The sequence below is a fragment of the Mobula birostris genome, chromosome 8, assembly GCF_030028105.1.
Source record: "Mobula birostris isolate sMobBir1 chromosome 8, sMobBir1.hap1, whole genome shotgun sequence".
NCBI classification, from domain to species: Eukaryota; Metazoa; Chordata; class Chondrichthyes; order Myliobatiformes; family Myliobatidae; genus Mobula; species Mobula birostris.
In genome coordinates, this window is record NC_092377.1 from 170,330,570 (window position 1) to 170,351,950 (window position 21,381).

Here is a 21,381-nt window from a genome sequence, read left to right on the forward strand (position 1 = left end):
AATGCTGAGTTCCTCCAGTGCATTGTGTGTTACTACAGATTTCCAACTGTGCAGTCTTGTCTCTCCTTTCCATTCAAGTTATTTTGCTGAAAGGATTTTTAATGACTGGCACCATGGAAAGGTATAGACTGCCTGCAAACTTGTGAGTGCAGTTTACCTTATACTACCTGCCTTTCGTCTTGCTGCACGCAAGTTTTTATTGCACCTGTGCATGTGGCAATAAACCAGACTTTGATCTAAGTGATACGCAAAGAAAATGAATCCCTCACAGGTGCGGCCACCATTTTTTCTATCGTTATTACAAGATGCAATGGTTTTCTATGTCAAGACTGCACTTAATTCGGAGGATTAAGTGTGGAAACCGAAGGATTTGAATTTAGACTGCTCAACGAAAATTGTTCGCAACCCTCCCCGCTTTAATTAAGTGCGTGGATTTGATTGGTCAAAACAATCTACCGGCGCTCCTTCACCAGTTGCTCCCAGCATGCCCCGTTTCAAAAATGGCGGCCGCCAGCGGTGTCAACCGTGGAATTTAAACGGACGGGGTGGCGGGAGAGAGAACTAGTGAAGGAGGAACAGTAATTGAGTGAGGAAGCAAACGAGGGGTAGGAGGGAGGAGAGGAGTAAAGGGAGTGGGAGGGTGGTAGTGAAAGTGAGGGAGGAATAAGGGAGTGGGGAGGGGAATAAAGGAGAGGGAGGGAATAAAGGAGTGGGGGAGGGAGAGAATAAAGTAGAGGGAGGAATAAAGGGGTGGAGAGGGAGAGAATTAATAGGGGAGGTGAATAAAGGAGAGGGCGTTAATGGGGAGGGGAGAATAAAGGAGTATAAGGGAGGGGGAGGCAGGGCAACTATGGGCGGCCTGGGTAGCCGGTTGTCGATGGGCCGAGCTGCCACCAATGACTGCGAGTGCCAGCGGAGGAAGCGTACACGGCCCGACTGCGACTGTTGGGAGAACGAAGCCGAAGAAACGAGTGCCCCGCGCAGGTCAGCATTCTGATATTCACATCACTCCTGCTGCCCGCTGACTAACCTGTCAAGTGCGTCGGCTCAGTCCTGTGTTTAACGGATAGAACACTGGAGAAGGATTGGCGTCCTGCAACGTCAGTTGGGTAGTGGGACCTCAGGTTGTACTCCCTGAATTGCTTCCAATGCTCAAGGAATATTGGAGTAACATGATGGTTTAGATAAATGTCTGGAGGATGGGCTTCAAGTTCCTGGATCATTGGGACTGTTTTTGATAAGATGTGCCCTGTACAAATGGAATTTGTTGCCCTTTATTTAACCAGAAGGAGACGGAGCCTTTCTGGGAGGGAAATGGACAATCAACAATGGGGTCCCTAGCCAAAACGGTGAATGACCATTTCTATCCATAAATGCTGCTGCTGATTTGTGAGAACCTCTAGCACAGGGTTCCCAACTCATGGAACCCAGGTTGGGAGCCCCTGTTGCAGCAGTTTGTCTGTTGCTACAAATTCCAGCTTCTGCAGTCCCTTGTGTATCCATTTTCGCCAGGAGTTTTGCAAATGCTGTGTAGGGAGGTTGAAACTGAATTGGAAATGGAAAGGATGTATCATATTGTTTGATGGCAAGGTGCAGTCACCTACCTACAGGAGAGGTGTAAATAAGGTTGAAAGAGTACAGAGAAAATTTACAAAGATGTTTCCGGGTCTGGAGGCCCTGAGTTATTCGGAAAGATTGAATAGGTTTGGACTTTATTCCTTGGAGCGTAGAAGATTGAGAGATTTGATAGAGATACACAAAATTATAAGGGGTATAGATAGGGAAATGCAAACATGCTTTTTCTAATGAGGTGGGGACTACAATTAGAGGGGTCATCGATTAAGGGTGAAAGATGAAAAGCGTAAGAGGAACACGAAGGAAACTTCTCCACTCCGAGGGTGGTGAGAGTGTGGAGCAAGTTGCCAGCACAAGTGGTACATGCGAGCTCGATTTCAACTTTAAAGAGAAGTTTGGATAGGTATGTCCTCTGTAGGTGGTATGGAGGGCTATGTTCCTGGTGCAGGTTGATGGGAATAAGCAGTTTAAATGCTTTTGACATGTACTAGATGGGCTGAAGGGCCTTTTTTCCTGCTGTACTTCTCTACGACTCTGTGACTAACAAATGAAGTAAATGAACATCCAAGGAATTCAAAGGCACATGTTATGCAAGGTTTATAACTACTAATGTAGATTAATTCAAATTTTATTAGCATGGAGTTCTACAATATCATGAGACGCGATTGAATGACAAGCAGGACTAGTAACCCAGTATCCTAGAATATAGAATTTTCAGGTAAGACAATAAATAGGAAGTGAGTATTTTACTATTAGTAAAAGAATGCATTATTTTATTAATGGAGGTTATTCTAGAAGGCTCCTTAAAGTAGCCCTTGGGGCAGAGATCAGAAGCCAAAAGGCAATTGTCACTTTGCTGGCATTATATTACAGACATATTAGCAGGATATAGATATGTAGAGGAATTGATAGGTAGACAGATATGCAATTAAAGTAGCCTTTTTGTATTGGTGGGGTGTCAATTTTCCGAATACTAACTGATTGTGTTAGTACAAGAGGCCCTGAGAGTAGTAGTTGAAGGAGTGGGGTGGTTGTTTCTTTCTTCTATAGAAAAAACAGTGCCCCTCATGACTTGATCAACCAATATAACGTCATCCCTCAGCCTTCTATGCTCTGTGCAACTCAAACCCTCCAGTCCCAGTAACATCCTTCTGAATCTTTTCTATGCCCTTTTCAGCTTAATGAGATTTCAGTATGCAGGTAGACTGGGTGATGAATACAGGACTGAAGGTGTTATATTTGAATGTACGCAGTATACAGAATAATATAGATGATCTTGTAGCACAGTTCCAGATTGGCAGTAGTGGGCATCACTGACACCTGGCTGAAGAAAGATCATAGTTGGGAGCTTAATATCCAAGGATGTATCTTGTATCAAAAATACAGGCAAATAGGCAGAGGGGATGGGGTGGCTCTGTTGGTAAGAAATGAAATCAAATTAGAAAGAGGTGTCATAGGATCAGAAGGTGTAGAATTCTTGTGGGTAGAATTTAGAAACTACAAGAGTAGAAAGTCCCTGATGGGGGCTATATACAGGTCCTCAAACAGTAGTCAGGATGTGGGATATAAATTTCAACGGGAAATAGAAAAGTCATGTAATAAAGGCAATGTTACGATAGTCCTCAGAGATTTCAATATACAGGTAGACTGGGAAAATTAAATTGATAAGTGGATCCTAGGTGGGGGAATTTGAAGAATGCCTACAAGATGGCTTTTTTTTAGAGCAGCTTGTGGCAATTCGGGATTGGGTGTTGTGTAATAAACCTGATTGGAATAGGAAGCTTAAGATAAGTGAACATTGAGAAGGCGATCATAATATGATGGAAATCAACCCCCAGTTTGAGAGGGGGACAATGAAGTCAGATTTATCAGTATTACAGTGGAGTAAGAGGAATTACAGAGGCATGAAAGAGGAGCATGCCAAAGTGGATTGGAAGGGGATACTAGCAGGGATGGCAGCAAAAAAGCAATGGCCGGAGTTTCTGGGGACAATTTGGAAGGTGCAGGATAGGTACACACCAAAGATAAAAGAAGTATTCTAAGGAGAGAATGAGGCAACTGTGGCTGACAAGGGAAGTCAAAGGCAGCATAAAAGCAAAAGGGGGGCATACAATATAGCAGAAAATTAGTGGGATGTTAGAGCATTGGGAATCTTAAAATACCAGTAGAAGGCAACTTGGGGAAAAAAAGCTATTAGTAAAGATGAAATATGAAGGTAAGTTAGTTTAAAATATTAAAGGATGCCAAAAATTCTTTTCAGATATATAAAGAGTAAATGAGAAGTGAGTGGATATTGGACCGACCGCTGGAAAATGATGCTGAAGAGGTAGTAACAGACAAATAAATTGTGGCATTAGTAATGATCTTTGGAATGGTTGTGGAGGACTGGAAAATTGAAGAGTGGGTTAACATTTACAAGAGGGGAGGGAGGCAGAAGAAAGAAAATTAGAGCAAATAGAAAGCAGAGAGTTGGGATACGTGGTTGTTATTCTGTTTGGCAATCAGTGGTGAGCCGTGTGCCACAACTGTTCACGATATACATTAATGATCTGGAAGAGAGGTCCGAGTGTACTGTATCTAAGTTTGCTGATGATACTAAACTGAGTGGAAAAGCAAATTGTGCAGAAGATATGGAGAGTCTCTAGAGAGATATAGTTAGGATAAGTGAGTGGGCAAGGGTCTGGCAGATGGAGTACAATGTTGGTAAATGCGAGGAAATCCACATTGGAAAGAAAATTAGAAGAGCAGGTTATTATTTAAATGGTTAAAAAAAAATTGAAGCATGCTGCTGTGCAGAGAGACTTGGGAGTGCTTGTGCAAGAATTACAAAAGGTTGGTATGCAGGTGCAGCAGGCTGTCAAGAAGGCCTGCAAATGGGATGTTGCCGTTCATTGCTAGAGGGAGTGAATTTAAAAGCAGGAAAGTTATGCTACAACCGTACAGGGTACTGTTGAGGGCACACCTAGAGTACTGCGTTCAGTTCTGGTCTCCTTACTTGAGGAATGGTATACTGGTTTTGGAGGCAGTGCAGAGGAGGTTCACCGGGTTGATCCAGAGATGAAGGGGTTGGACAAAAGAAACGTAGAAAGCCTACAGCACAATACAGGCCCTTCAGCCCGCAATGCTGTGCCGACCATGTACTTACTTTGTACCTAGAGTTACTCATAGCCCTCTATTTTTCTCAGCTCCATGTACCTATCCAGGAGCCTGTTAAAAGACCCTATTGTATCCATCTCTACCACAGTCACTGGCAGTCCATTCCACGCACTCACCACTTTGCATTTTTTTTTTAAATAGCTTATCCCTGACATCCCCTCCGTAAGGAGGAGACTATGAGAAGAGATTGAGCTGGGATGGTACTCGCTGGAATCAGAAAAATAAGAGGAGATTTATAGAAGCATATAAAATTATGGAAGAGATTCATAAGGTAGAGGCAGGAAGTTGTTTCTACTGGTAGGTGAGACTAGGAATAGGAGACATAACCTCACAATTTGGGGGAGTAGATTTTGGGCAGAGATGAGGAGGAACTGCTTTTCCCAGAGAGTGGTGAATCTGTAGAATTCTCTGCCCAATGAAGCAGTGGAGGCTACCCCAGTAAATGTATTTAAGATGAGGTTGGATAGATTTTTGCATTGTAGGGGAATTAAGGGTTATGGGGGAAAGGCAGGTAGGTGGAGATGTGTCCATGCCCAGATCGGCCATGATCTTATTGAATGGCGGAGCAGGCTCGATGGGCCAGATGGCCAACTCCTGCTCCTATTTCTTGTGTTCTTGTAGGTCAGTTAGCCCGACCTCAATGGTTGGGAATATGTTGGTGTCCATTACTGAGGATGAGTTTTGGGGATACTTGGTGGTGCTCAATAAAATAGGCCAAAGTCAGCATGGTTTCCTAAGGGATAATCTTGCCTGACAACTCTGTTCGAATTCTTTGAAGAACTAACAAGCAGACAAAGGAGAATCGGTACATGAAGATGTAAGAGCCCGTGGTGGGAAAAATACCAGCATGGTTAAAAGATTCGCTGCTTGGCAAGAGGCAAAGAGTCAGAATAAAGGGAGCCTGTTTTGGTTGGCTGTCGAAGACAAGTGGTGTTCTGCAGGGTTCAGTATTGGGACTACTTCTTTTCATGCTATATGCCAACAATTTGGATGTTGGAATTGATGGTTTTGTGGCCAAGTTTGCAGACGATAAAAGCTAGGTGGAAGGGCAGGTAGTGTTGAGGGAGCAGGGAGCCTGCAGAGGACTTGGACAGATTGGCTGAATGGGTAAAGAAGTGCTAGATGGAATATAATGTAGTGAAGTATATGGTCATGCACTTTGGTAGAAGGAATGAAGGCGTAGACCATTTTCTAAATGGAGAGAAAATTCAGAAAGTTAAGTTGCAAGGGGACTTGGCAGTCCTTATGCAGGATTCTCTAAAGATTAACTTGCAGGTTGAGTTGATGGTAAGGAAGGCAAATGCAATATTAGACTAGAATATAAGAGCAAGGATGTGATGCTGAGGCTTTCTAAGCCATTGGTCAGACCACACTTGGAATATTATGAACAGCTTTGGGCCCCTTGTCTAAGAAAAGTTGTGCTGGCATTGGAGAGGGTTTAGATGAGGTTTATGAGAATTATTCTGGGAACGAAAGGGTTAATGTATGAGCATTTGATGGCTCCGGGCCCGTACTCACTGGAGTTTAGAAGAATGGGGGAGAGGGGGGAGTTTCATTGAATCCTACTGAATATTGAAAGGTCAAGACAGCATTTAAGTGGACAGGATGTTTCCTATCATGGGTGAGTCTAGGACCAAAGCTTCGGAATAGAGGAGTGTCCATTTAGAACAGAGATAAGAAGGAATTTCTTCAGCCAGAGGGTGGTGAATCTGTAGAATTCATTGCCACAGATGGTTGTGGAGGCCATGCCATTAAGCAGAGGTTGATAGGGTCAAGGGTTATGGGGAGAAGGCATGAGAAAGTGGTTGAGAGGGATAATAATCAGCCAAGTTGGAATTACGGAGAAGACTTAGTGAGCTGAGTGACCTAATTCAGCTCCTATGTCTTATGAACACTCACGGGTCTCTCTTTTACTACTTCTGGACCTGACGTATTCCTAGAGCCCTCATGCTTGAAAGTAAGTACTGATTAGTTCAGGTTTGTTTTAGGGCTATACAAAGGCTTTCTTAAACTTTGCACTCTTCCCTTTAATGTGACATTGTTCTTTATGTGGATCATTCCTTTTAAATCTGACATTGTTATACTTTTCACAAACAATGAAGTATGCACCTAAAATTTGGAAATGTGCAAATAGTTTTGCACGTGCAGAGTTGTTTTGATGCTGGCTTTTAGGCATTTCAGATGATGAAGGTAGAAACGTGCCTTCCCATCCATGACTAGAATGAACTCCTGCCTCAGCAAGGACCTGGACCCATTGCAATTTGCCTATCACCACAATAGGTAAACAGCAGATGCAATCTCAATTGCTCTTCACACGGCTTTAGACCACCTGGACAACACAAACACCTATGTCAGGATGTTGTTCATTGATTACAGCTCAGTGTTTAATACCATTATTTCCCTCAATCCTGATTGAGAAGTTGCAGAACCTGGGCCTCTGTGTACCTCTCTGCAATTGGATCCTCCACTTCCTAACTGGGAGACCACCATCTGTGTGGATTGGTGATAATATCTCCTCCTCGCTGACGATCAACACTGGTGCACCTTGGGTATGTGCTTAGCCCTCTGTAGCCCACTGTTCTACTCTGTCTATACCCATGACTGTGTGACTAGCCATAGCTCAAATACCATCTATAAATTTGCTGAAGATACAACCATTGTTGGTAGAATCGCAGCTGGTGATGAGAGTGCATACAGGAGTGAGATATACCAACTAGTGGAGTGGTGTCATAGCAACAACCTTGGACTCAACGTCAGTAAGATGAAAGAGCTGATTGTGGACTTCAGGAAGGTAAAAAGAAGGAACACATACCAATCCTCATACAGGGATCAGAAGTGGAGAGAGAGTGAGCAGTTTCAAGTTCCTGGGTGTTAAGATCCCTGAGGATCTAATCTGGTCCCAACATATTGATGTAGTTATAAAGAAGGCAAGACAGCAGCTGTACTTCATAAGGAGTTTGAAGAGATTTGGTATGTCAACAAGTACACTCAAAAATTTCTATAGTTGTACTGTGGAGAGCATTCTGACAGGCTGTATCCTGTCTGGTATGAGGGGGGCTATTGCACGGGAGCGAAAGAAGCTGCAGAAGGTTGTAAATTTAGTCGGCTCATCTTGGGTACTAGCCTACAAAGTACCCAGGACATCTTCAGGGAGCAGTGTCTCAGAAAGGCAGCGTCCGTTATTGAGGACCTCCAGCACCCAAGGCATGCCCTTTTCTCGCTGTTACCATCAGTTAGGAGGTACAGAAGCCTAAAAGTCACAAACTCAGCGATTCAGGAACAGCTTCTTCCCCTCTGCCATCCGATTCCGAAATAGACATTGAACCCTTGAACACTACCTCACTTTTTAATATATATTATTTCTGATTTTTGTACGATTTTTTAAATCTATTCAATATATGTATACTGTAATTAATTCATTTTGTTCTTTTTTTTTCCTTCTATATTATGTATTGCATTGAACTGCTGCTGCTAAGTTAACAAATTTTGTGTCACATGCCCATGATAATAAACCTGGTTCTGAGTTAAAATCCCACCTTGGCAAGTCGGAACATTAAATACACCCGAGCAAAAGCGAGATTGTTAACATTTAAAAACAAAATCCACTTTGTCGTTAGTATTCAACCCCAGTGTAGTCTGGCTAAGATATGTCACTTGTCCTGGGTATGTGATACCTTTGTGGCAATTAAAGATGAATAATAAACATCAAAGAATATTGAAGAAACAAAAGGGCCTTTGTGTACAAAGTGACAGTGTCGTTAGGTAGAATGAAGAAGTAGTATACTTCATTATTTGGGGCATAGAGACAAGAGCAATGAAGTACAGGAAGAATGTGATTGCACTGGAAGTGGTGCAGAGGGAATTCAAAAGAATGTTGCCTGGATTCTAAGGTTTCAGTTATGAGAGATGGGATGGTTTTGCTCTCCTTAAAGCAGAGGCGACAGGCAGGGATCTGTGCTGGAAGTTATGAAAAGCATGAGTAAGTGCTCAGGAAGAAGCTCTTGGTTTAGGCAGAAGTGTCTAAGCCAAAGGACAAAGAGCTATGGACTCGACTCGCACCCCCCCCCCAGCATGGTTGCAATCTGGAATGCACTAACTGAGAAGATATTGGAGTCAGGCACTCACACAACCTTTAAGATACTTCTCAATGAGCCCTTGAATTTCAAGGCATACCAGTCACAAACAAGAGGCAATCTGCAGATGCTGGAAATCCAAGCAACACACAAAATGCTGGAGGAACTCAGCAGGCCAGGTAATAACCATGGAAAAGAGTACAGTTAACGTCTTGGGCCGAGACGCTTCAGCAAGACTGGAGGGAAAAAAGATGGAGTGGATTTAAAAGGTGGTGGCGGGGGAGGGAGAAACAAAGTGATAGATGAAACCAGGAGGGGGAGGGATGAAGTAAAGAGATGGGAAGTTGGTTGGGAAAGAGATACAGGGCTGGAAAAGGGGGAATCTAATGGAGGACTGAAGGCCATGGAAGAGAGAAAAGGGGGATAAAGTATTGATTTCCCTAGACAGCAGATGAAGAATAACAACTTGCTATTTGGGGTAACTCCCAGCTGGTACCTTGGCAGTCCCATGTCTTCCTGCCCCCCTCCCCCATTCCCATTTTAATAACAAAAATCAGGAGAGTGGAGAAAAATTAAGCAGGAACAACTAATATACTTCTAATGCCATCTTTTTGATCTCATTTTGTCTGGGGGGGGCAAAGAACCTCAAGATTGGATCACGTTCACTCTGTGGAACTAAGCCCAGCAGTGTGAAGTATGCTGCTTTTATCTCATTTTACACACCAGAAAGCATCAATAGTAAATAAACTTGAGGATTTGCAAATTTAAATTAAAGCAAACATCTGGTTGTGAATTTCATAGCAGCAATTTGGGTTTCCTGGAATATCTGCATTCAAACATTGAATTCTCATGGTTTCTCCTGGGAAGTGGATCGCAAGTTGTGCTGCACAATTTAAGTTGCTGCCTTGATCTCAGTTATGTATATTTGGCAAGAGTCAGAGAACTTACTGCTGGATTGATGCCCTCTACTTTCAGATTCATTCCTCCATCTTCAGACCTGTCCTTAACCTGCCAAAGCAGCACATCAAAAGCTGTGCCAATTACTTAATTTGTCTGCTGCACTATTACAGCATGTTTAATTTTGTTGCTTTTGTCTTAATGCCAAGTTCTGTTGACTTTACAGAAAGAAGCTGAAAAGCACTTCCAAGTATATTTATCAGACTCTTTTCCTCGCTGGAGAAAACAGTGATATCACCATCTGTGCCCTGGGACAAGAATGGCATCTACATAAGATATATCTCTGTCAGGTAGGAGATTGAACCCTTTACTACCCTGCAAAAGATGCTTGTAAAAGTAAAAACACTATTTACCATTTCTTCTATGAGATCTATTTTCACATGCCCACAACTTTTCAATAATTGAGATTCTCCACTCCATCAGATCATAATTGGGAGAGCTGTGAGGGTAGATCCTGAGAGAGTCCAGCTTGAGAGTCTAGAGCTAGGAAATGTGGGCTGGGTTGAAGGGGTTGCTCACCTGTAATTTAGATGAGGGAAAAAAATGTTATGTACTCAGAAGCCTGTGAACCTTTAGAACCTTCACTGATCCATCTCATAGGTGACTAGGCTTTCATGAATTTATCTTAAGTATGGTTTAGTTAATTTGCCTATCAGTCTTCTCCTTTGGGCCCTTCCACCTGTTCCTATGTTTTCCCTGCTCAGCTTTACAATTCTCTCAGTACCATCTCCAGTGGCAGAAAGACACATGGTGAACAGTTCAAGTCAGTGATGGATAGTAAGTTGTTTGATGTGGAATAGTATGTGCAGTTCTGGTTGCCATATTACAGGGGATGAATGTTATTGAGAGAGTGCTGAAGAGATTCACCAGGGTGTTGGGATGAAATATCTTACTTATGAATATAGGTGACCCCTGTTTCCATCCAGAGGGTCAGTGTGGACATGGAGGATTACAAATACCTGGGGATACGAATTGACAATAAACTGGACTGGTCAAAGAACACTGAGGCTGTCTACAAGAAGGGTCAGAGCCGCCTCTATTTCTTGAGGAGACTGAGGTCCTTTAACATCTGCCAGACGATGCTGAGGATGTTCTACGGGTCTGTGGTGGCCAGTGCGATCATGTTTGCTGTTGTGTGCTGGGGCAGCAGGCTGAGGGTGGCAGACACCAACAAAATCAACAAACTCATTCGTAAGGCCAGTGATGTTGTGGGGATGGAACTGGACTCTCTCACGGTGGTGTCTGAAAAGAGGATGCTGTCTAAGTTGCATGCCATCTTGGTCAATGTCTCCCATCCACTACATAATGTACTGGGTGGGCACAGGAGTACATTCAGCCAGAGACTCATTCCACCGAGATGCAGCACAGAGCGTCATAGGACGTCATTCCTGCCTGTGGCCATCAAACTTTACAACTCCTCCCTTGGAGGGTCAGACACCCTGAGCCAATAGGCTGGTCCTGGACTTATTTCATAATTTACTGGCATAATTTACATATTACTATTTTAACTATTTATGGTTCTATTACTATTTATTATTTATGGTGCAACTGTAATGAAAACCAATTTCCCCCGGGATCAATAAAATATGACTATGACTACTATGACTAGGTTAGATAGGTTGGACTTATTTTACTTGCAGCAAATGAGGTGTACAAGTTACAAAGCTATTGATAAGGTAACAACCCCTGTTCAACATCTTCGTCAATATCACTCCACAACTCTATTCATTACATTGGTGCCAGCTGCTTCCTGCACCTGTGCGAAACTCATCAGTTTTATCACCTTTGCTACTAACCACTACTCCTTTTCTCAAATTCATGGACGATTTTGCTCCCTTATCTGGATCTCTGTCTCCATTTCAGGAGACAAACTAATCATTTTCTATAAACCTGTTGAGCTCCACAGCTTCCTAGAATACACTCTTACCGTCTTCTCTCTTGTAAAGATGCCATCCTTCACTCCCCGGTTATAGAAACATAGAAACATAGAAAATAGGTGCAGGAGTAGGCCATTCGGCCCTTTGAGCCTGCACCACCATTCAGTATGATCATGGCTGATCATCCAACTCAGAACCCTGTACCAGCCTTCTCTCCATACCCCCTGATCCCTTTAGCCCCAAGGGCCATATCTAACTCCCCCTTAAATATAGCCAATGGACTGGCCTCAACTGTTTCCTGTGGCAGAGAATTCCACAGATTCACCACTCTCTGTGTGAAGAAGTTTTTCCTCATCTTGGTCCTAAAAGGCTTCCCCTTTATCCATCAAATCTGATGTGAAGATAAGGCCCATCATTCCAGAACATCAGATATCATCTTTATCAGAAAACCAGCCTTCTGCTATGGTTGGTGGAGCCCTCACTTTCATTCTTTTTGTTTCTTGGACATCTGCTTTCACCCAGTCTCCCTCCAATTGGAATAGAGATAGAGCTGCCCTACTCTCCTTTCATCTTACCAGTGTCTGCATTCATTGTTTGTCATTTCCAACAGTGCAATGCATTCTCACTACTAGCCACATCTTCTCCCAACCCCTTTCACCTTCTACGGGATCATGCTTTGATCTGATCATCCCTCTCTACCTTTCCCTCCCACGCCAGGAACTTTCCCCTACCACCTCAGGAGGTGCAACATTTGTTTTTGCATTTCTCTTCTTGTTATTCAGGAATTTAAACCGTGGCCTCCTCTGCATTAGTGAGACTAAGTACACGTTAGATAGCTGATTCGCAAAGCACCTGCATTCTGTCTGCAGTGGACCCTCAAGCTCCCAGTTGCATGCTCTTCCCATTCTCTCAATGATGTGTCCATCCTCAGTCTTTCCTGCTGCAGGAGTGAGGACTGACACAACTTGAGGGACAGTACTTCCTATTCAGCTTGGGTGTTCTATAGTGGCGTGACGTTCATTGTCTTCCAATCTGCCAGGGCCTGCCCAGAGTCCAGAGGATTTTAGTAAGTTATCTCCAAAGCCTCTATTATAATTTCTACCATTTCTTTCAGTACCCTGGGATGCATTCCATCAGGACCAGGGGACTTGTCTATCTTCAGGCCCACAAGTTTGCTCAGTACTAAAAAATGCTGGTGAATGCAGCAGGCCGGGCAGCATCTACAGGAAGAGATACAGTTGACGTTTCGGGCCGAGACCCTTCATCAGGATTAACTCAAAGGAGATAGTAAGAGATCTTTCAGTTAGTCCTGACGAAGGGTCTCAGCCCAAAATGGTTTTCAAATCTCTTACTATCCCTTTCAGTTAGTCCTGACGAAGGGTCTCGGCCTGAAACATTGACTGTACCTCTTCCTATAGATGCTGCCTAGCCTGCTGTGTTCACCAGCATTTTTTATGTGTGTTGCTTGAAATTCCAGCATCCGCAGATTCCCTCATGCTTGCTCAGTACTACTACTTTAGTGATAGCTATCATATCGAGGTCCTCATCGCATTCATAATGTCTCTTTGGCATGTGTCCTCCACCGTGAAGATTGATACACAATAGTCATTCAAAGCCTTGGCCATTTCCTCATTACCCAATATCAATCCCCTCTTCTCATCCTCCAAGGGACCTATGTTCACTTTAGCTACCTTTTTCCGCTTAATATAATTATAAAATCTTTTACTATCCATTTTTATATTTTGTGCTAGTTTATTTTCATAATCTATCTTCCATTTCTTTATTGCTCGGTTAGTGGTTCTTTGCTTTCTAAGGTAAGGACATGTTCGGCACAGCTTTGTGGGCCGAAGGGCCTGTATTGTGCTGTAGTTTTTCTATGTTTCTATGTTTAAAGTTTTCCCAATCTTCCAGTTTCCCACTACTCTTGGCGACTTTGTACGCACAAGCTTTTAGTTTGATGCCTTCCTTATTTCCTTAGTTATCCAAGGCTGGCTCTCCCTACCCTTACCGTCCTTGCTTTTAACTGGAATATACTTTTGTTGAGCACCGTTGATGGATGAATAAATAAATAAATACATACATTTATCTCTTTGAAAGTCTTCTATTTTCCTTAACCATCCTACCACATAGCCTGTCTACACTAGCCAAATCCTCCCTCATCCCATTGTAGTCTCCGTTATTTAGGCCTAATACACTGGTTAGAAGCATTTAACCAGTATAGTTGCTACTGTTTTCAAAGGTAATTCAGCACTGATTTCTAAGGGCCAATTATGGATCAGTAACAAATGTTGATTTTCCATATCTCAAGAGAATTAAAGAAAATCTTTCACCTGCATTTCCATATCAATTTTGCAGTAAAATTGATCAGTGAAATCCCTGCAGAAATTCTATCCAAAACAATGTCAGACCATTAAAGAATGTGTGACCTGTACAAAAGGGCCAGTTTCCACTAGAATCCGAGGGGGACCAACATCCTTGTGGGCAGGTTTGCTAGAGCTGTTGGAGATGGTTTAAGCAACCTACTCTCATAAGGCATGCTCTCCAACCAAAGCAACATCCTTGTAGATCTCTTCTGCACTCTCTATAGCATTCACATTCTTCCTGTAATGAGGTGACCAGAACTGAACACAGTACTCTCACTAAGATCTTGTATAGCTGTAAGATTACCTCACGGCTCATGAACTCAATCCCATGGTTGATGAAGGCCAACACACCATGCATCTTCTTGGCAACACTGTCAACCTTCACAGCAGCTTTGAATGTCCTATGGAGACGGACGGACCCCAAGATCTTGCTGATCCTTCACGCTGCCAAGAGTTTTACCATTAATATTATATTCTGGCTTCAAATTTGATCTACCTAAATGAACCACTTCACACTTATCTGGGTTGAACTCCATCTGCCACTTCTCAACCCAGTTCTGCATCCTATCGATGTCCCACTGTACCCCCTGACAACCCTCCAGACTATCCACAACACCTCCAGCATGTGTATCATCGGCAAATTTACTAACCCTTCTACTTCGTCATCCAGGTCATGTATAAAAATCACAAAGAGGAGGGGTCCCAGAACAGATCCCTGCTGAACACCACTGGTCACCGTCCTCCATACAGAATACGAGCCACCCACAACCACATTTTGCCTTCTGTGGGCAAGCCAATTCTGGATCCACAAAGCAAGGTCTCCTTGGATCCCATGCCTCATTACTTCCTGAATGAACCTCACATAGGGAACCTTATCAAATGCCTTACTGAAATCCATATACACTACATCCACTACTCCAGCCACATCAATGTGTTTTGCTACATCCTCAAAGAATTCAATCAGGTTCCTAAGGCATGACTTGCTCTTGATGAAGATATGCTGACTATCCCTGTGTCTCTCCAAATGCTCATAAGTCCTCCCTCTCAGGATCTTCAACAACTTGCCCACCACTGAAGTATGGCTCGTTGGTCTATATTTTCCTGGGTTATCTCTACTCCTTTTTTTTGAACAAGGGAACAATGTTTGCAACCTTCCAATCCTCCTAATACTTCTCCCTTCCCTATTGATGATGCAAAGATCATCGCCAGAGGCTCAGCAGTCTCCTCCCTCGCTTCCTACAGTAGCCTGGGGTATATCTCATCTGGTTCCATCAATTTGTATAACTTTCAAAAGCTCCAGCACATCCTCTTTCTTAATGTCTATACCCTCAAGCATTTCAGTCCACTTTAAGTCATCCCCACAATTGTCAAGGTCCTTTTCCCTTGGTAATATTACAGATTACAAATGTAAAGCACAAAACAATTGATTGCATAAGTATTCACCCCCTATCTCTCTCTTTCCCCCCCTCCCCCATGAAAGATCATTGGTAATGATCTTTCAAGAATTACTAAATTCTGGAATGGTTTTGGAAGACTGGAAAATTGCAAATGTCAGTACATTCTTCAAAATGGGAGAGAGGAAGAAGAAAGGAAACTCTAGGCCAGTTCGTCTGACCTCAGTGGTTGGGAGGATGTTGGAGTGGATTATTAAGGATGAGATCTCAGTGTACTTGGAGACGCATGATAAAATAGGCCAAAGTCAGTATGGTTTCCTTAAGGGAAAATCTTGCCTGACAAATCTGTCTTAATTCAGAGAAATTCAAGAAATAACAAGCAGGATAGACAAAAGAGAATCGTGGATGTTTTGTACTTAGATTTTCAGAAGGCCTTTGACAAGATGCCACATATGAGGCTGCTTGACAAGCTACGAGACCATAGTATTATAGGAAAGATTGTAGCATAGATAAAGCACTGGCTGTTTGATAGGAGGCAAAGAGTGGGAATAAAGGGAGCCTTTTTTCGTTGGCTGTCAGTGTCTAGTAGTGTTCCACAGCGGTCTGTGTTGGGACTGCTTTTTATGTTATATGTTAATGTCTGGATGACGAAATTGATGGCTTTGTTGCAAAATTTCCAGATGGTGTGAAAATTGGTGGAGTGGCAGGTAGTTTTGAGGAAGTAGAGAGGCACAGAAGGACTTAGACAGATTAGGAAAATGGGCAAAAACGTGGCAGATGGAATACAGTGTCGGGAAGCGTATGATCATGTACTTTGGTAGAAGAAGTGAAAGGGTTGACTATTTTCTAAATGAAGAGAAAATACAAAAAAACTGAGGTGCAAAGCGACTTGGGAGCCTTTGTGCAGGATTGTGAAGGTTAATTTGCATGTTGTCTGTGTTGAGGAAGGCAAATGTGATGTTAGTATTCATTTCAAAAAGATTGGAATATGAAAGCAAGGATGCAGTGTTTATAAAGCACTGGTGAGGCCTTACTTCGAGTATTGTGAATAGTTTTGGCTCCTTATCTTAGGAAGGATCTGCTGAAACTAGAGAGATTTCAAAGGAGATTCACGAAAATGATTCCAGGATTGAATGGCTTATCATTTGAAGAGTTTGATGATTCTTGGGCCTGTATTCATTGAAATTCAGAAGAATGAGAGGTGACCTCATTGAAGCCTATCAAAAGGCCTTGACGGAGTGGATATGGAGAGTTGTGTCCTTTTTAGAAGAGAGACAAAGAATTTCTTTAGCTAGAGAGTGGTGAATCTGTAGAATTCTTTGCCCGAGACAGTTGTGGGGGGCCAGGTCTTTATGTATATTTAAGGTAGAGGTTGATAGATTCTTGATTGGTCAGGGCATGAAGTTATACAGGGAGAAGGCGGAGGATTGGGATAGAGAAAAATTGGATCAGCCAGGATAAAATGGTGGAGCAGATTCAAATGGCCTAATTCTGCTCCTATATGTTGTGATCTTGTGGTCTTGTTATGAGATGAGGAATTCTTAAAGTAAGATCATTGGTTGTAGGAACATTTCACTGATGGGGCAAGTGAGTGTAGTTATCCCCTTCTATTGAAAAGCTTGATGGTTGAGGGGTAGTAACCATTCTTCAACCTGGTGGTGCAAGTCCTGGGGCTCTTGTACCTTCTGCCTGATGGCAGCAGCAAAAAGAGAGCATGAGCTAGATCGTGGGAATCTATGATGCTGCTTTCCTATGATAGTGCTCAGTGATTTGGAGGGCTTTACCCATGATGTAATGGGTTGAATCCACTACCTTCTGTTGGATTTTCTGTTCAAAGGCATTGGTGTTTCCATACCGGGCCTGATGCAGCCAGTCAATATACTCTCCGTTACACATCTACAGAAGTTTGTTAAAGTTTTAGGTGCAGACTCCTAAGGAAGTACAGGCATGCTTTCTTTGCAATTGCATTTACATGCTGGGTTTAGAACTGGTTCCCTGAAATAGTAACATCCGGGAATTTAAAGTTGTTAACCCTGTCCACCTCTGATCCTCCGATGAGGTCTGACTCATGAACCTTTGGTTTCCCTGTCCTGAAGACTATAATCAGTTCCTTGGTCTTGCTGACATTGAGTGAGAGATTGTTGTTACGATAGCACTCAGCCATATTTTCATACCCTTCTGTATGCTAATTCATCACTACCTTTAATCTGGTGCACAACAGTGGTCTCATTAGCAAACTTGAATATAGCATTGGAGCTGTGCTTAGCCACACAGTCATAGGTGTAAAGTGACTAGAGCAGGGGGCTATACATACAGCCTAGTGATGCAACTGTTTTGATGGAGATCATAAGAGGAGATTTTGTTACTAATAAACCCTAACTGACTAGAGTCTACAAGTAAAGAAATCCAGGATCCAATTGCACAAGGAGGTATTGAGGCTAAGGTCTTGGAGCTGCTTGATTATTTTGAGGGGATGGTCGTGTTGAATGCTGAGCTGTGATTAATAAAGAGTATCCTGGAATATGCATCTTTGCTGTCCAGATGATTATCAGATAAAATATCCAAAAGATGCGTGGTAAATTGTACCCTTAGTCTTATGTCTTCCCCGTAGCTACTGTCTCCCATCTCACCATGGGACCATTCCAAATTTTATAAGAACAAAATCTATAATTTCAGTGTTTAGCAGTTTCAGATTGGATCAATGTGGTAGGAATGACACACCACCATGGAACTTCACTCTCATCCCAACTTTGCTGCACCGCTCAAGCAGCCTAAAAGATGTGTCATGCTATCTTTCAATTAAGTAATGTCTGCTTCAAGACTGCTTCAGATCTGTTGGGCTGGTGCTGAACAGATTTGTACTGTCACCAATTCAATATTTTATTCATTTATCCTTTACAGTCTGGTTACTTTTCAAGTATGTTCAGCGGATCATGGAAGGAATCAAATATGAACTATATAGAACTTGAGATCCCAGATCAGAACATCGACTCCGAAGGTTTGTCATTTTTGTTTTCTTTACAGGGAATAAAATAGCAGATGTGAGGATTGATCTGTCATTTAGTGTTACTTCATAGAGTATCCAGTATGCTGTAGAGTAAATGCAGTAAAGAAAGAGTGAAGGGAATCCTTTTCAGATTTTTCCTAAATTCTGATATACAGGGCCTTGTGATCTTCCCTAATAATTTCAGAATGCTGAGAAATGATGTGGGTGTACTGCATTAAAATTGAAGTTCAGATGGAACATAGAACAGAACTACGATGTTGTGCCGACCTTTTCACCAGATGTAAGATCAATGTAACCTTTCCCTCCATTTTTCTATCATCCATGTGCATATCTAAGAATCTCTTAAATGTTCCTAATGTATCTACTACCACGCCACCCCCACCCCCAAACAAGCAGGGCAGTAAGTTCTAAGCACTTGACATTCTCTGGAAAAATAAACCTTCCTCTGACATTCCCCTTGTACTTCCCTCCCAACATCTTAAAAGTTTTCCTGGATTCTGTGCTTCCTGAATTTCTGAAAGAGCCTCACACACAAAATGCTGGAGGAACTCGGCAAAGCATCAGTAGAAAAGAGCAAACAGTTGACATTTTGAGCAGAGACCCTTCATCAGGTCCTGAAGAGGTCATGGGGAACCTTGTCTTTCTTTCTTTTTCAATCTTTTTATTAAGTTTCAAGATTAACAAACGTAACAATAATAGTAATGGTACATAGAGATTGGGATTACAATAATAACAGTTAACATATTCAAGCACGATTCCAAATAATAAATGTAGTTTAACCTCCCAATCTCATAGTAACTGACCATGAAAAAGATATTTTATAAAGAAAGAAAAAAGAAACCCCCTAAAACTTAAAAAGAAAGAGTTAAACTAAAAAAAAAGAAACAAAAGCTTGGGCTGTCATATTACATTGGCTAAAATTATTATTTGTCGTTAACTCCACTCCTCTATATTTGAACGAAAAATTACTACAAAGGATTTAGAAAGGGTCATCTTACATCATATGAAAATATTGCATAAATGGCCTCCAAGTTTCTTCAAATTTAACTGAAGGATCCACAGTACCACTCGTAATTTTTTCCAAGTTTAGGTATGCTATCGTTTGGGAAAACCATTGAAATGTAGTGGGGGGATTAGAATCTTTCCATTTAAATAAAATGGATCTTCGGGCTATTAATGTAACAAATGCAATTAGACGACAAGCTGACAAGGATAAAAGAGTAGAGCCTTATCACTGGTAGTCCAAAAATTGCAGTAATAGGATGAGGTTGAAGATCAATACGCAGTACTACTGAAATAATATCAAAAATATCTTTCCAATATTTTTCTAGAAGAGGACAAGACCAGAACACATGTGTCAAGGAAGCCACCTTAGAATTACATCTATCACAAACAGGAATTATGTGGCAATAAAAACGAGCTAACTTATCCTTGGACATGTGAGCCCTGTGAACCACCTTAAATTGTATCAAGGCATGTCTGACACACATTGAGGAAGTATTGACTAATTGAAGAATTTTTTCCCATTTCTCTGTAGATAAAGATATTTGAAGTTCTCTTTCCCACTCATACTTAATTTTATCAGATGTACCTAGACATATTTTCGTAATCAAATCATAAATAATTGCTATTAAACTCTTCTGATAGGGGTTTAAAACTAAAATTTTTTCTGTAACTTCAATTTGATGTGATATCAGAAAGGTAGATAAAGTAGCATTCAAAAAGTTTCTAATCTGTAAATATCTGAAAAAGTGTGATCTAGGCAAATTATATTTATTAGACAACTGTTCAAAAGACAAAAGAATCATCCATGAATAAATCACGAAAACATGTTATTCTCTTTGTTTTCCGTAGAAGAAAAGCTTGATCAATTCTAGATGGTTGAAAGAAAAAATTAGATATAATAGAACTTGACAGGATAAATTTGTTCAATCCAAAGAATTTACGAAATTGAAACCATATTCGTATTGTATATTTAATTATTGGATTTATCATTTGTTTATTCAATTTAGTAAATGCGAAAGGAAGCGCAGCTCCTAGAATGGAAGCCAGCGAAAAACCCTGTGCAGACTCCCGCTCGAGGTTCATCCATCGTGGACATTGAGTTTCATCCAATTCTTGTGTCCACAACATTAAATATCGAATGTTGATTGCCCAGTAGTAAAATCTAAGATTCGGCAAAGCCAAACTGCCCTTTTATGATTTCTGTAAATATTTCTTACTTAACCTGGGAGTTCTATTCTGCCATATATATGAAGAAATTTTAGAATCAACTAGACAACGGGGTGACCTGTTGGGGCACCCTTTGACAGAAGAGTAGTGCAGTCTGATGTGACCAGAATGAACATTAAATTTTCTTGAATGCTATTGCTATCTCTTTGATTTGGGAATTAAAGAAGAAAAACTCAGCTTATTAAAGAAGAAAGATGCATAGCAAGACAAATATGTGACCAGAATGAACATTAAGTATCCATGAAGTAAATTTGAAGGAATCTGGCTTGCTGGTTCGGGTCTGGAATTAAATGTCTGATGTAATGATGGATTTGGCCTTGAATAACCACAGAAGGATTCCATCAATTCCTAGTTAGAATGACGACTTTGGCACCAAAGGATGTCATTTGGAAGGGGCAATTGTATTGTCTGATGTTCTTCCTGAACTCGTGTGCAATAGGTTCATCATTGCTGTACAAATTGAGGAGTTCATTAGGTAGAGGCTGCAAATTGCCTATCCTGACCTGTCCCTCCATACATCAGAAATGTGTGGTTTCTCCAGTGAATAGCAAGGTAGGACAGTGAGGGCATACTCTGGTCATCGAACCAACATCAACAGAAATGTGACGGCATGCGAGTCATGCATTTTGCATTGCTCTTTCTCTGTCGAGGTATTGTCGTCTTCAGCAACTCTGTGCTGCATATTCTCGAGTTGATCTTTCCTTTTCTCCCATGTCTCTTCCTCTCTCCTCCTTCTCTGCCTGTTTT

At 41.8% G+C, this 21,381-nt stretch overlaps 1 protein-coding gene across 4 annotated transcripts in view; it reads left to right on the forward strand.

Annotated features, from left to right (window-relative positions):
• Positions 1-834: 834 nt before the first annotated feature.
• Positions 835-21,381, forward strand: part of gmcl1 (germ cell-less, spermatogenesis associated) — a 197,581-nt gene continuing 177,034 nt past the window's right edge. For all 4 annotated transcript variants that reach the window (XM_072266824.1, XM_072266826.1, XM_072266828.1 and 1 more), the window contains exons 1-3: positions 835-984; positions 9,928-10,051; positions 18,297-18,393. In XM_072266824.1, coding sequence (XP_072122925.1) covers positions 851-984; positions 9,928-10,051; positions 18,297-18,393 — 355 coding nt within the window. In that variant the 5' untranslated portion in view covers positions 835-850. The remainder of the gene's footprint in view (positions 985-9,927; positions 10,052-18,296; positions 18,394-21,381) is intronic.